This window comes from Hippocampus zosterae, chromosome 19 (genome assembly GCF_025434085.1).
Source record: "Hippocampus zosterae strain Florida chromosome 19, ASM2543408v3, whole genome shotgun sequence".
In the NCBI taxonomy this organism is placed as follows: Eukaryota; Metazoa; Chordata; class Actinopteri; order Syngnathiformes; family Syngnathidae; genus Hippocampus; species Hippocampus zosterae.
The window spans coordinates 5,579,887-5,595,406 of record NC_067469.1 but is presented as its reverse complement, the minus strand read 5'-3'; the positions used below and the strand labels follow the sequence as shown (position 1 = coordinate 5,595,406).

Genomic DNA, 15,520 nt, shown 5'->3' with positions numbered 1-15,520 from the left:
TCAAAAATCAATCGAGAACAGCGTTTGACTGGAATACTATTCTGTATGTTTGTGAAATGTGTGATGGCTTCACATCGGGGGGGTTGCAGATTTGCTTCAAAACTATTCACACAAATGCACCTGTGGCTTTGTTCACTTGTTTTTCGAGGTTGCTCATTGTACTTGAGGTGTGGAGAGAGAGCCGCGAGTGGATTGCTCCAACCGCTGCATTGCGAGTGCGGGCACGTTTGGAAATGGACGGGTTGAAAGTAAAACTATGCCACTTTACGAATAATGACTCAAATTAAAAAGAAAAAAAGAAACACCTTTTTTTTTATGGACTACAATGTGTGACTTTCCACTTTTGTTTTTCTGCCTGACCAGATTAGTCAGATGACTGGGCCAAAGGCGCAGCCGCCAGCCTCGGAGGACATGCGGAAGGGACGCCAACTTGGATACCTGAGATGTGTGGTGTACCTGAAGAGCTGATGTCTGATGTCACGTTGCACCACAAGGTGGAGGTGAGTGTGCCCGCCTGTCTCTCACTCAACTTCAACTTCTGCTACGTGTACTGCACAACAGTGTCAACTCCACATAGACAACCCGAGCATCATCAAGCACTTCTGGTTGTTTGTTTTTATGTTTTTAAACCTTGAAATGGCCCAAGTTAGTTTAAAAATGTGTCTGTACGCTTGTATAAATATATACATCCATGTGACTAACTTGGCCCACTTCAATGTCATTTAAAAACTTGACCAGAAGAGTGTGATCATGTTGTTGTGGAGTACACGGCAGTTAGTTTTTGTCTCGGTGAGAGAAGTCAGACGTGCTCATGTACCCCGTGGTGTGTCATGAGATGTCAGTGACAGCAGGCATGAGCCGGTCAAACACATGCTCCCATCGTCGTCGTCAGTGTTTGTGTGCGTGCAACTTGAACTGGCCCACACAAAGATTTACTGGTCAAATGCTTTTACATTGTCTTGTTCACTTTTCTGTACAATAAATTGTTCAACTTGAATTAGAGTCTTTGCCTTTCATGACCAAATCCATGCTCAACTCAATCAAAGCCTTTTCAAAGACTGAAGTCTGGAGCTCAGACTTGCGCTTCAGTCACATCAGACAGTCTTTTCACTGTTCCCTTTGGTCACCACATGACTCGAAACTACAGGAATCGAGCTTTGGGTCATGTGAAACCCATGGGAACAGTGAAAAGACTGTCTGATGTGACCGAAGTGCAGCTCTCACCTCAAAACTCCAGTGGGACTTAGAAAATTTTCTGCAAAGCTCGCCCAAACCACACCCATTTTGAAACGCACCAATCACGACGATGTCCTAATTTGCATATATTTACATAGCCAATCACCCGCGAGCGATTTGCATATCCACGCCCACTTCATGGATTCTGGCCAATCAAATTGCTCTGAAATTTGCATGACCACGCCTCCTTCTTGAATTCGCCAATCAGAGAAGATCTCATTTGCATTCTCACTCCACCTTTCCACCAATCACTGCATGTTATAGTCATGCTACACCCACTTTTACTGCTCTCAGCGAATCATCAGCCATCATTTCACCCAGGCCACACCCACTTCCCCTGGAATTTTCTGCCGGAAAAAAATTCTGGAAAAAAATTTTTGAAAAAATATTTTTGGAAATAAAGTTTAGGTGGGATTTTTTTTTTTAAGATTGTGGTTTTGTTTTTAAAAATGAAATGGAGTTGAAGTATTCTTTGTAATCAAGCTTTATTTCTTTTGCAGAGTCAACAATCACATAGGAAAAAGTTGCAAGTTGGATGGCAGTCTGCTTGTTGCTGGGCGGCGAAGTAGTAGGCTCTTGAAGAATGTGATACAGGTGTGTTGACCTGAGAGGAAAGGCATCAGTGAGTTATGTGCAGACAAAGATGTGTTGGGCATGAAACTTACTGGGGAGATACTGTTGAGGCTTTCGAGAGCAGGAAGCCAATAATGTTTACTGCTGCCTGGGGGAGGGGAAAAAACAAAAAGTCATGATGGTGCATTGAAAGAGTGTAAATGTCTCCTACTTTTCAGGCCGGACCAAGGTTTGACTTCAGCACCTTGCGAAGAAAGGGAAGAGCAAAAGTTGTTGCCTGCAGGTCTGTGCCCGTTGGTGAGCAGGTTACTCCCTCTTGTGGCACGGAGGACCCAAGAATAATCTTCATGCAACTCTAATGAAAACGGGCTGTTGAACCGAGACTCCTTACCAGCGGATGGGGCAGAGTTACGTTTCACCTCATCACACTCCATCTGAAATACAATGTACAGGTCGGTAGACACCAACTACAAACAAACTCAGTTCCGTTTTACTCTGCTCCTCATTTTACAACTTGTTTAAGTGTTGATTAACTGGAACCTTTTGCTGTGACAGTTGGTCCAGCGTGAGCAACACCAACAAGCCAAGCCGCTTCTGGTCCAGTGACTCATCCAATGTGGTCAAACCTGCCAACGCCACAAACGAGAGACCAGTCACTCTTTGTACGTAGAAAATGGAGGCAGCAGTGAGGACCTGCTACAAGCTTGTCGCATTTGCCTCTTTGCCCAGCAGGTGCAGGGTCTCGAGCTGCACTGCATGCAGAATCAAAGAAAAAGCAGGCGAGTGTGCTTGAAAACAAAAGATGCAGTGCTTTTTGGATGACGATCCAGTCACCAGTCCGTGTGACATCAGGTGGATCATGACGCCAGGTTTCTGGAGGGCCTGCCGACAAGCAACTGGTCCAAACGTTGAGGGACGATTTGGCTTCACAACGTCCATCAGGTCTTTAAGCACCATCTGGTGGACAAAAGCAGGACAAACACGCGCATGTTGAGCAGGTGCCACTCCGCTGAGAAGTTTCTTCCTCCTCTACCTGGTGCAACGCACCTGATTGGATAAGTGAGCGGGCCTGAATTAAGAGCCCCAGGTGTGCCGACTCAACCAGCAGGTCAACGAGCTTCCCGAGAATTGGTTGAGGAGAAGCCAAACTTTTTTTACACATCTGATTTTGACACCTGTGGCCAATCTTTAGTCAATCACGTGCTGATTGAATTACAAGTACACACGTGTATGAAAGTTTGCTTCACTTGTGAGGAGAGCAGAGCTGGACGCCTCTTCAACAGCACGGTGGCCTGAAAGACACAGAAATGTAAGTTATGGACTTTTAAATATTCAACCTTTCAACCGCCTGGCTCAACACCCCGATATTTGGTCGACATGTCAAAGACCTGCTGACGCCCAAAACTCCACAGGATGGCAGCCATTTTATGGGTCGGTCGGTCGACGTGAGCCTGTGGAGACAGAAATCACAATTGACACATTGGGAATGTGGTCTGTCGGCGGCATTTTAAAATGTAGCAGTTCTACCGTGTGGCAGTCAATTTGGCCATTCTGTAGCAGATGCAAAGCCTGTGGATAGAAAGAGACAAATTAGATGGGCTTGCTCCAAACTGTTCAGGACTTAAATTCCACATTAAAACGCACAGCGAGTGGCCCGTGTTTAGTCAATTTGAAGATTTGTGCCTGTGAACAGAAAAAACAGAATTAACACACACGCATGCACATTAGTTCGGTTTAATTGTTAATTTAGAAATAAGTTTTGTCTACTTACCATCTCGGCGAACGTCGCTTTAGTCCTAGAAGGTTGGGGGGGAAAGTTTTGTTGCAAAGTAAGGTCGCAGGAGACGTTGATTGCCAATTCTCGAGCAAACATTTTTGCTCGCACCTGTTGCTCGGATGTGCTGCTTTCTATTCAAAAGGAGCGAAAGTGGTGTGTTTTAAGGGGCGATTAAAGAGTAAAAAAACTTACCTTGTTAGAAGTTTTCCGTCTTGGACGGCTGTGCAGAGCTGGAGCAGCAAGACGACAAGCGGAGGCTGTCGCAGGTCAGAAAGAATGACTGCTTCGTTAGGCCGACTTAAATAGGTTTTTGCACATTACGTCACTTCCGGAAAGAAAAAAAAAAGTTTTAATTTGAAACATGAAGTCAATGTGATGTGTGGAAAAAAATCTAAGCTGATTGACGATGGTTTTACCAAAGGACGACACCGGGGTTCGAACTCGAGATCACCAGTGGAGATTTCATGTCATAAACCATTGGACTGTCTTTCCACAGTGACGTAGACAGCTACTACATAAATTTATATTATCATTATAGTCCCGTTGAATTTTGGGAAGGTAGGAAGGTCTATAAATTTTATCACCCGAAAAGTTATTCTGTGACCTTGCGTGGTCGAATGGATAACGACATTACTTGGCACCCGCGGAACCCGGGTTCGATTCTTGCTCAATTTATAAATGGAGCACATGGCTGGTCTCGAACTCGGGTCGCCTGACTACCACTCATTGTCTTTTACCATTTGGCCATTCTGCTGCGAAAATTTCGAAATTTTTACATGTATTCATAGGTTAGCCTTATAGTGTGAAACCCGGGTCAGACTCTTGCTAAATTTATAAATGGAGAGCAGATGGAGAATCGCACTCGTCCGGCCTGCCGCCCCAGCGATGTCGTTTACCATCAGGCCATCCCGTTATGATATGTCGCCATTTTTATATGTAGTCAAAGGCGGCCGACTACACGAGTCCGGTTTTGAAGGTAAACAATTGTTGTGACGGTTGGCGTCTCTCGTGTGCTACGTGACGGCACGCCAACATCACACATAACCCCTCGAGCCCGCCAGTATTTCCTACCGCTGCCACTCTTCAGAATGTCATCCTGACATCAGGAGAGAGTTTGCAAACCAACTTCGTTTTCGATTGAAGACGAGTTGCACAATGAGATCGTTTCGTTCTGTCATTTTGCTTTCTTGGCGATCGTGAATAAAGTGCAAATAAAACACCTATTACGCACACTTCCAAACGTGTAAGCCAACTTTATTCCTTATTTCAAAATACTTTGTTGATCGGGGCAACTCCGCTGCAATAGTTGAGACGCAAATCTCGTCTGGATGCTTGCGGGGTGCTCTCTGATGGTCCCAACGGGGCCGGGGGCTGAAGAACCTGCAAAACCCAAAGGATCGCCGTGAAATCAAACTTTCGTCGGTTAGCTTTTTTTGGTGCAACTTTTCGCGAGCTAAAACCACAGCATGCTTGCTTACGAAAACACGTCAAACCAAACCAAGTTTTAAAAAACTTGGGGAAAAAAAACGTCGAATAAACACAGCTGCCATGCAACATGTATCTGACTTATTAGCTGTTTGCAAGGTTGTGAAAATCGAACTGTCAAGAGGAGAAACGGATGTCTCACCATCACGCTCCTCGTCGAAAGATGCGTAATGGTTCGGTTAGCACAGCTGTGAATTATGGACAATTTTGATTTAAGCATTATTTGAAACCAAAATAAATTATTAAAACGATTTTAAAAAAACAACAAAATCCATATTCTGAATGCATTTCCCCGTGAGTATGTTTACCAAAAAAGGGTAAAATGTGTTTCAAATGGTTACATTATTTTCCGTTGTGTTGTAATATAGTGTGCTAAAGGTGGGTACGCTTTTTAACGCACGAGGGTTTGCAGCATTTGGCTGATAAATTTGTGCAAACCATGCAAATAAATCTACAGTTTAGTGTGACATAGCGTTTTACAGTAAAAGGCTTTCCAAGCACCTCTCATGCATCACTAATATCAAATAAACCTCAGCAGTTTATTGGCATTAAACTTCAATCTGACACAGAGCAGACAACATTGACACAGGGAATATAGAAAGCATCACAGATGAAAGTATGTCATCACATTTTATATGGGAGCATAAATCAGCCTACACCTGTATCATTTGATGCGTGTGCTGGGAAGCTCTAGTTGGCGGAAGACGTCTGATGTGACTGCTTGGAGGTTAATCTTGATTTTATTGCACCTACAGGCTTAAAAGGAACCACAGCAGACATCACGAAAAGGATCTAACTTGTCAACTTGATATCGATGAGGACCGTACAACACTGTCTGCCCGCAGGAGGCGCGCGGATGATGACGTGTTTGTTTCCCAGCTTTTTAAAAACCAACCAATGAAAAAAAATGTTTAAAAAAAAAAGAAAAGAAAAGAAAAAAAGCACCCTTCCTCCATCATGTTTTTTTAAGGCACATGTCAAAGTCACTGAAGGTAGCGCTGGAGGTTTAGCGTCCCATGGTCGGCATGGTGACCGCCGGGCTGGTCACGGTGGCGTCCTCGGCTTTCCACTGCGACGTCACGGTCTTGATCTGTGTGTAAAACTGGATACCCTACACGAATAAATGCGCAACGGGTCCGTTTGAGTCACTGAATCTGCTTTTCCGTGGCGAATGTACGATTTTAAAGATTTCTGACCTGTTTGCCGTAGAAGTTAGTGTCTCCCCTGAAGGAGCCCCTGGAGCCGGTGAAAGAGAACATGGGCAGAGGCACAGGAATGGGAACATTCACGCCAATCTATGGAAAAAAAAAATCACAAACTCCCGTCACTACATCATACATCCAGACGGGTTGCTGTCTGTATTTGGGTAATATTGTAAATGCCCCAGTCCCTTCTCGATGAGGACACGTCAATGTCCTATATATTATCGCCGACTGATTTCACCTGGCCCACGTCCACTTCGTGCGTATATTTGCGCGCCGTGGCCCCGTTGGAGGTGAATATGGCCGTGCCGTTGCCGAAGGGGTTGTTGTTGATCATGGAGATGGCGTCATCCAGGTTGTCAGCCTCCAGCACGACCAACACCGGTCCAAAAATCTCTTCCTTGTAGCACGTCATGTCCGGCTGGAGACATCATTAAATGCAATAAATATCAAGTCTTCGCCTGCAGCTGCTTGAAAGTTCAAACTTTTTATGCTTCGGTGAAAGCGTAAAACAAGTATTTTATCATCTTCCTCGGGATAGACGCTCAGTGGGGGACGCGAGACTGAGCAGCTGCGGGAAGACACTACAATGCGGTGGAACTTTCTTTTATTAAGGATTCGATGTTCCGTCTGGATAAATACCCTACCCGCGGCGAAAAGGAGGCAACCGTTGAAAAGTGTTAGGATGCTTTTGTTCGGAGTAATGTGATTCTTTTCTGTCTATGGTCACCCTCCATTACATCTTAGCAATGGGCAGGCAAAGTGTGGCCCCGGAACACTTACAACAACATCAAGAGTGCTGCATTAATTTGGACACCGCCCCAACCTGAGTATTGGTTCATTAAAAATACACCTTCATTTGTATTCATTTATCTAATTAAAAAGATGGCTGCTTGAATAACGACATTTGTTTGAGTATGTTTTCCAACCTCTACACGTGAAAAGGGGTCTTGAAATCAGCACAGCTTTTGAATAGCGGATAAAAAGTAGGGTCCGAAGCTCGGCTTCTCACATCAATTAAGAGGGAGAAAAATGCCAACATAAGAAGCCGGACAATTTGAGGAACCCGTAGATTTCCCGAAACAATGGCGAGAGAGAAAAAAAAGATTTGATGGAGGATTACCGTTACGCTGCTCAAGATGGTGGGTCCCACAAAATTGCCGTTCTCATATCCTTTGACGTTGACGTTTCTGCCGTCCAGCAGGAGCTTGGCGCCCTCGTCGACGCCGCTCTGGATCAGGGACTCCACGCGGGCCTTGGCCTCGGGGGAGATGAGCGGGCCCACGTCCGCGCCGGGCTGATCGCCTTGACAACGTCCGTCGTTAATCGACAACGTGCAACTGACACTTGAGGGAGGGCAAGGCGCTTACCTGCGTTGACGCGCAGCGATTTGGAGCGCTCCACCAGCTCCGGGAGCCACTCGCGAGACTCGCCCACAAAGATGGCGGTGGACAGAGCCATGCAGCGCTGGCCGGCCGCTCCGAAAGCGGCGCCCACCAGCTGGTTGATGGTGTTCTCCTTGTTGGCGTCCGGCATCACCACGCCGTGGTTTTTGGCACCCTGGATAAAACAACTAATACATTCAGCGAGCTGCGATTTTTTTTTTTTGCAGAACCCCGCGCATAAAGTAACTCGTACCGCATCAAGCGCGAGTATTAATATTTTAGGCCAAGACATACCATGTTGGACTGCACCCTCTTGCCGTTCTTGGAGCCTCTTTCGTAGATGTACTCTCCCGCCTGGTTGGATCCCACAAAGCTGATGGCTTTGATGGCGGGATGGTCGCAGATGAAATTGACGGCTGCGTTGAAAACACACACACACACACTTTGGCTTTCAAACCCTCCTCGGAATTAAAAACCGCGCCCCCGCGTGGTTTACGGCACCGACCCGCGTGCTGGCCGTGGATGATGTTGAGAGTGCCGTCGGGCGCTCCGGCGTCCTGCAGCATCTTGGCCAGCAGCATGGTGCATCCGGGGACGCGCTCCGACGGCTTCATCAGGTAGGTGTTGCCGCACACCATGCCGATGGGGAACATCCACAGCGGGATCATGGCGGGGAAGTTGAAGGGAGCGATGCCGGCGCACACGCCGATGGGCAGGCGGTAGGTGTACGTGTCCATGTCCTTGGTGATGGACGGCAGCGTCTCGCCCAGCATCAGCGACGTGATGCTGCAGGCGTGCTCCACCACCTCTGTCGGGGGATGGCGACAAAGCTAGAGCATGTCAAGTCGGCTGAGAAAAAAAAAAGTCACAATTCATCAAACTTGTTAAAACGACCTGCTTAACCCTCGTAGTCCACCGCTTGCGATAAATGTTAAAATTATGTCTTTGAATCAAAGGCAAAGGCATTCGGAAAAACACGAGAGAGCTGAAACGTATGGGGGGGTTCTAAAATGGCCTAAATTTCATGACGTCACCGGCTGATAATTCTCAGGCATTGCAGCAATAATAAAAAAGGTTTTGATTCCGTAATCTTCACAATTTACATATTTTGCACCATAGAGACCCATTATAATTCAGATTTTTGAATCCATCGTAAACCTAATGTGTAAACATGCATTTCGCGCGATTTTTACGTCAATCGCTTTGTTTTCGCTTGGACAGACGTATGCATGCCACATCGTTGGGTTGAGGTCGTTCCAATTGTGCAACTTTTAGGTGGCGCCAGAGGATCGCAAATGAGTTTGCCTTTTTGCAGGAGGCTTCAAACCAAATGCATTTTACATGAACACGTCCAGTCAGGATTGTTAGTAGGGGCTTGGTTGGGACCTCCAGACACATTTTTTTTTTCCTTTTGCAAAAAATAAAGAATAAAAAATCCCAAAGAACTAATAGAAACTATATATGTATGGATAGCACAGATGCCTCTGAACATTTTGAGTGTTTGAAAAAAAAAAGAGAATGTTTGTATAACACAAAATACATCATTACAAAAATTATAAAATGCGTAACTTAGGGTTTTTTTCATTTGAAGGACCCAAGGGTTAAAACCATCTGCTTAATTTCAGCACCAGCCAATTCGAGAACAAGTCTGAAAAGACGTTTAAAAACGTCTTTGGGAGTGAATGAGTTAATACTTCACGAAACACTTGCTCGATCGGTAGTTTCCGAAGCGGCCGATTGCCTTCGGGTAAACGCAGCTTGTGTCAACAAGGGTGTGAATGCGCGCTGGTACGGAATAGCGTTTGTTACTTTGGCATCGAAAAAAAAAAAAAGTTTGCATCCTGCTCCAGAGCGTTCCCATTTAGCGTCCGAGCTAGCGTCCGCATTTCGCAGTCAGCGGCAGGATTTTCTGTTTCCGTCATCAGAAAGAAAGAAAGTAAAAGAGAGCGAGACAGATCGAGCCAAATTGTGTTTTTATCGCGGCCCGTTAAGCGGCCGGCAGCGATCAATCCGGACGACGCACATAAAAAGCTCAGTGGGGCGCTTTAGGAAGCCTCACACCGCGATCCACTGTGCAGCTGTCTTTACTGGAAACGCATCAATCCATGCAGATAAATAACACCGGAAAGTCAAGAAAAACACTTACCCCGAGGGGACTTTAAATTGATCAATAACACCTCATTTGCTTTTTTTTTTCCCTTTCTCATTTTTTGCTGTACTTTGTCCATAGGCAAAAACTGCGATTTAAATCAATCAAACGCTGCACTGAAAAGGGATCGACTTCTCATTGCAACAACTTCACAAAGCGTTTGCATGAGGACAGACATGTTTTCTGGTGTTTTTGTTTTTACCTTAAATTGGAGGATTATTACCAAAAAAAAAAAAAAAAAAAAAACCACACACGGGACTTCTACTCACGCAGTCCTCGGAATACATCGCCTTCAGCATCTGCCAGCGTCTTGCCTTGCTCCAACGTGATCATCTTAGCCAACTCTTTCTAAAATGTAAAAAAAATAAATTTTTAAAAAGGACGACAGACAAGCTTCGGCGACATTTTCTCACAAGGTAGTTGCGATGACACGTGTCAAACGACTCTTACAATGTTGTCTTTGATGAGCTGCTGGTAGCGCAGGAAGATCTGCTGGCGGCTCAGGATGGACGTCTCCGACCAGGAGTGGAACGCGCGGGAACACGACTCCGCGGCGGCCAGCATTTCTGACTGGGTGGCTTTAGGGACACGGCCCACGACATCATTAGTGGCCTGCGAGGGGGGTGGGGGGGTGGCGGGGAGCAGAGACGGCGTTCAGACACGCCGGCTGCGACCAATGCGGGGAAGTCGTTACATCAGCTCATGCATTAACATTTACAGCAAAATGTTTTTGCCGGTCCTTGACAACGTCGTAAATTCGACTTGCGTATTTACGAGGCTTCATGAGCTTGCCAGAATGTTGCCGAGGACTCCCGATATGTTTTGCGGTACTCGTTTCATCTCCTCAAACTACCTCTGATAGTGCAACAGAGCAAGCAAATGCATCTATAAATACTCACGGGGTTGTGAATGTCGAGCCATTCCGATGTGTTGGACTCTACAAATTTGCCATCGATGAAGAGCTTGGTGGTGGGCTGCAGAGGTCACACAAATACATCGTCACGTGATGTACACTCTCAAATGGAAACTTTATGTGGAACCATTATCTTTTTAAAGGCATTTTTAATGGCTGCAGGGCTTTTATTGGCGGGTTGATGAATCTTGTGCGAGTTAATCTATCTTTCCGTTTTTCGGCAGCATGTCTTCATTGAGAATATGATTGCGGGAGTCTATCTCAGCTGTTTTGGACTTCAAGAACTTCAACAGGGTTTGTTCTTGGTGAACAAAGCAAAAGGACTGCTGCGACCACCTCAGATGAAAAGATTGATCTCCGAGAGAAGCCGTTTATGCAAAGTTAGGCACCGGCTACCTTGGAGGGCTGTTGTGAAACTCGACAAAAGCTCGATTCAGATTTACAGAGTGAGAAAGATTTTGCGATACTGACACGTATGTTTTGTGTAACGTTGGAGGAAGCCCAAGTTCTAGTAAAAGGCCAACGCAAGCAGGGGTTCAAACGTTTTTGGACAACTAGTGATTCACAACATATGCTGCTCATAATAAAAACAACTAAGGGGTGGAAAGGGGCTTTTGTTCGACTATAATTCGACGTTTGGTTTTTGCAGTGAAAAGTGCTTCAATTAGACTAAAAGTGACGCGAAGGAGCCCTGTAACGTTGACGCTGCGTCAACGTGACGTTAGGTATAGGGGAGTTGGATAAGCTGCATTGTGCGAATTCTCATCTTACCACAGAGGAGTAGCACATACGGCCCAGCTGCACGGAGGATGTCTGGAAAGTATTCAACACACATTTGGTTAGCACTCAACTAGACAATCTGGTTCACCTTGTGCAAATAAGCCCCCGTTTTATGTCAGGAATCAAAACACATTTAATCTACAATCAATTTAAGTAGAGCGAATAGGATCGGATTTAACCGACCAACCAAGTCTCATGAACAAACAGCGAGCAGCAGCGCGTGCTGCAAGATAGCTTCGTGGCTATTAGCTCCAACCCAGCAGCCGAGAAGTTGACATTTTAACGCCGGTTTTATGATTTACCTTCTTTTTTAGCACGGAGCGGAATATTGCTGCCATTGTGGAAATTAAGGTTACAGTTTTAGTCCTTCAAGCGACCCACAAAGCTCGTAGAAGCGGCCAAAACGTCCCCTGGAAAGAAAACAGGAGGCGGGGGGCGGGGTTGGATCCGCAAACCAATCGGAGTGCTCAATGGTTGTGGCTCACCATTACTCCATGTGGTTTGTGAATCGATGAAAACACACGTCAGCGAGCGCAGTCGTTGTTTCGCTTCCTTGTTAGGCGGGAGGTTTAAACAGCGGACCAATCCGTATGTAGTATTCAATAGACGCCCCAATTACCTAGAAGATGATTGGCTGCTATCATTGCGTCACCGGAATATAACTTGTCTCTGGTTCAAACCTCTTGGCGATGCGCACGTCAAAAATATGTGAAAAAGTGCGTACACAAACAATAAAAAAAGTCAAGATATTTAAAAAAATCGTTTTAAGCGTCAACACTTGTTCTGGGACAAGCAGGGTGAAGGCAAACAAGGCAAATTAAACACTCGAGTTGTGAAGAGCCAGTTTCCATGGTAACATGGGTACAAGCAACATGGAGTTCCTGCAATGGAGTTGTGAAGATGTTGCGACATGGATTGAATCCATTGGATTTCCACAATATAAAGTAGGTTGTTATTGATGCTCGCCAGACACAACACAGGATAACGACGATATAGTGATCATAATCAGTTAAATTGTTTTCATAACAGCTGTGCTTCACCGAGAACTGTGTCACGGGCAGGAAGCTGATCTTTGTGGATTGTGTCCACATGCCAAGACTTGGAATCACAGATTTTAATGACATGCAGGTAGTGAAAGCTGCTCACGAGTCTTAAAATATACAATAGACGCTTATAATACAATATGAAAGAAGGTTAGAGACAATGTGAAGCACACATTACCATATCCGACATTTGCTTTCTGCTTGTCAAACACTTTTTCTGTATGTGCACCTTGATTTGAAATAACAGTGCGTAGCATTCAAATAGAAGACTGACTCACAGATTCATTGGGCACTTAATTAGGTTACACCTACACAATGGATTACATTCACTTTGGATTGATTAATTTAAAAGCCTTCTCATCCAGCTGAATATGATCATCAAAATATCCCGTGTCTCTCAGACTGAACTGAAAACTAAATTAGCTTAGCGTGTCTGCTTCAGTGTGGCAGCATCAAGGTGGAAGCAGGTGCAAACAGATAACGAAGGACTATTTTATTCAAGACGCTCACACAGCCTCCTTCATCTCCCTCTCAAAAGACGAAAAAAGTCTCATTTCTCGGCAAAACGAGAGCACCAAACAAAAAGTTAGACACCCTATCTTACCCCCGTCCGACTTTACGTACTCACCTGCGGTGCGCTCTGCAGGCTATCGCGGCGCGTGTGCGCGAGCTGCTGGGAATCTCAGAGGTCCTGTGGAGTCGCAGCATCGCAGACCCGCCACGGGACATCGAGGGCCTCTTCCTGGAGATGAAGAGCCGCACGGGGGTGAAGACGGACGAGCTCACAACTCAGCAGCTGCTGGAAGACATCAGCCACTGACAAGATCAAAGTATGGACAGTGAACCGCTGTGCATTCCAGACGCTGACACCCTTAAAAAGATTTTATCCTTATTCAACTTTTTAAACACCTTCCCGATTGTAAACGGGCAAAATCACGACGCTAACGGACATATATTCATATATATTCATTCATTCATTCATTCATTCATCTTCCGAGCCGCTTGATCCTCACTAGGGTCGCGGGGGGTGCTGGAGCCTATCCCAGCTGTCTTCGGGCAGTAGGCGGGGGACACCCTGAATTGGTTGCCAGCCAATCACAGGGCACACAAAGACGAACAACCATCCACGCTCACACTCACACCTAGGGACAATTTAGAGTGTTCAATCAGCCTGCCATGCATGTTTTTGGAATGTGGGAGGAAACCGGAGCACCCGGAGAAAACCCACGCAGGCCCGGGGAGAACATGCAAACTCCACACAGGGAGGCCGGAGCTGGAATCGAACCCGGTACCTCTGCACTGTGAAGCCGACGTGCTAACCACTGGACTACCGGGCCGCCCTTATTCATATATATTGAGGCAAAATAATAAAAATATTAATTCTAGCAAGGAATTCCATGATTGAAAATGAGGTACGTTCCAAAAGGAAAACTACAATGTATCCAATGCACTGTATTGTGCCGAGAGAAGCGCGGGGAGTGTCGATGCAATTTACTGCCCGGGTGACTCACTCGCATGCGAGTCCTGACATTCACACTTGCCGCCCGCCCGAGAGCCTGCCTGTTGTAATTACGGCCGCGGCAAAGTGCTGCTATTGCAATATGCTGTGTAATCAAATACATGAGATATTGTTTGAAATAATCATGACTTAAGTGTCCCGTCGGGGCTTTCGCTGGCGAGTACACATTAGGTGTCCACTTCCATAACCCGGAACGCTAATAATTGGACCTCGAGGTAACTGTTTGTAACTACGGGGAGGTCCAACGTTGAGGGATGGTTCAAAGGTATGTCAAAGTCAAGGATACAAAAGTAGTAGCACCTTGGAGACAAAGCGTCATGCACTTAATATGCAAAGTGGAGCCTGCTTCTTGTATTTACCTTTTGAAGGCCATATCCCCCCCCCCCCCCTGCGAATCTGGATTCAGGCCTTTCGTTTACTGCCATTTTGCCTCTCTGTGATCCACATTTCAATGTTTCATAAAAATGTGTTTTTCCTTTCTTAGATGTCGAATCTTTTTGAACTGTGGCTCTGTGAAGCCCCTTCGAGACACTTTTGTGATGAAGGGCTAAATAAATTAACTTTTAAGGTATGAAATGCGAACTATGGGGAGGTTGCAGGGGGGGTTTGTTGTAGCGTGTCAACTGATTCACAGCCAAGTTGACATTTATTCAACGACTGATCTGTGCGGTACTGCGATTGCAACAGATGCAGGAACACCCAGAAGCACCAAGATATATTTCATCACATCCTCTTCGTTTAGGTCTATCCCTAAACTAATTAAACATTACAGCTTCGCAATCGACCGCTGCCCATCTGTCTGAGACACCTGCTTCCTATTTGGGGCCATTACCCTATCGCAGGCGTTCGTCAAAGCCTGGAATTTACCGCTCCATACCAAAATGGCTGACTTCTTGTCACTTTCAAAGACGGGACCTTGAGACTTTTTCCTGTCATGATAGACGGGTCCACCCAATTTTTTGTTGGTCAGCCGAACAGGTGTGGAGGGCTGAATGAGTTTCGCTCCCAAATCCGTATCTTTTTGGAAAGGAGAAAGTGGTGCATGCTGCATTCTGTCGCGCATGCATTCTCTCTCTCTAGCTCTCTATCTGCATGTGCATGAATAAATGATGACGCTGGGCCCGTGAGAGCAGCGGGCCGGCAGGCAGGGCTCATGTATGTGTGAGTGTGCGTTGCATCTGTCCGCGCAAACAAACGCTCTCTGTGCAGCCGCCATTGCAATTCCGAACACAAGCGCCAGTGGAACCGGCCAGCGAGAGGAAGTGTGTGTGTGTGTGTGTGCGCGCCGTGTGTCTGCACGGATGTATGACGGCGGCAAACTAGCAGGCAATCTGGATTAAGAGAGAGAGCGGAGACGAGAGAGGAATTATACGAACATCTGGCCGCAGTCATTCACGGCGGCTGTTCAAAAAAGCAGCCTCCATCCTCGTCTTCTCTCTCACTCTCCATCTATTTCTA

The 15,520-nt window shown here is 46.0% G+C and overlaps 2 protein-coding genes and 1 long non-coding RNA gene across 3 annotated transcripts; 2 read left to right on the top strand and 1 right to left on the bottom strand.

Annotated features, from left to right (window-relative positions):
• The first annotated feature begins 137 nt into the window (after positions 1-137).
• On the top strand, positions 138-997 carry LOC127592430 (uncharacterized). Its single transcript, XR_007960124.1, has 2 exons — positions 138-248; positions 364-997. It is a non-coding gene; the product is annotated as an uncharacterized LOC127592430 (long non-coding RNA).
• Positions 998-5,591: 4,594 nt separating this feature from the next.
• On the bottom strand, positions 5,592-11,971 carry LOC127592411 (methylmalonate-semialdehyde dehydrogenase [acylating], mitochondrial-like). Its single transcript, XM_052053156.1, has 12 exons — positions 11,803-11,971; positions 11,492-11,533; positions 10,707-10,781; positions 10,258-10,419; positions 10,077-10,155; positions 8,164-8,466; positions 7,953-8,074; positions 7,644-7,833; positions 7,397-7,578; positions 6,515-6,694; positions 6,268-6,366; positions 5,592-6,182 (listed from the first exon to the last, which is right to left on the bottom strand). The coding sequence occupies exons 1-12, from the start codon at positions 11,836-11,838 to the stop codon at positions 6,078-6,080; spliced, it is 1,575 nt and encodes a 524-aa protein (XP_051909116.1). The 5' UTR covers positions 11,839-11,971; the 3' UTR covers positions 5,592-6,077.
• A 115-nt stretch (positions 11,972-12,086) lies between these two features.
• On the top strand, positions 12,087-13,495 carry LOC127592428 (sterile alpha motif domain-containing protein 15-like). Its single transcript, XM_052053186.1, has 3 exons — positions 12,087-12,444; positions 12,530-12,628; positions 13,190-13,495. Exons 1-3 carry the CDS (start codon positions 12,358-12,360, stop codon positions 13,361-13,363), a joined length of 360 nt encoding a protein of 119 aa, XP_051909146.1. The 5' UTR covers positions 12,087-12,357; the 3' UTR covers positions 13,364-13,495.
• The last annotated feature ends 2,025 nt before the right edge of the window (positions 13,496-15,520 follow it).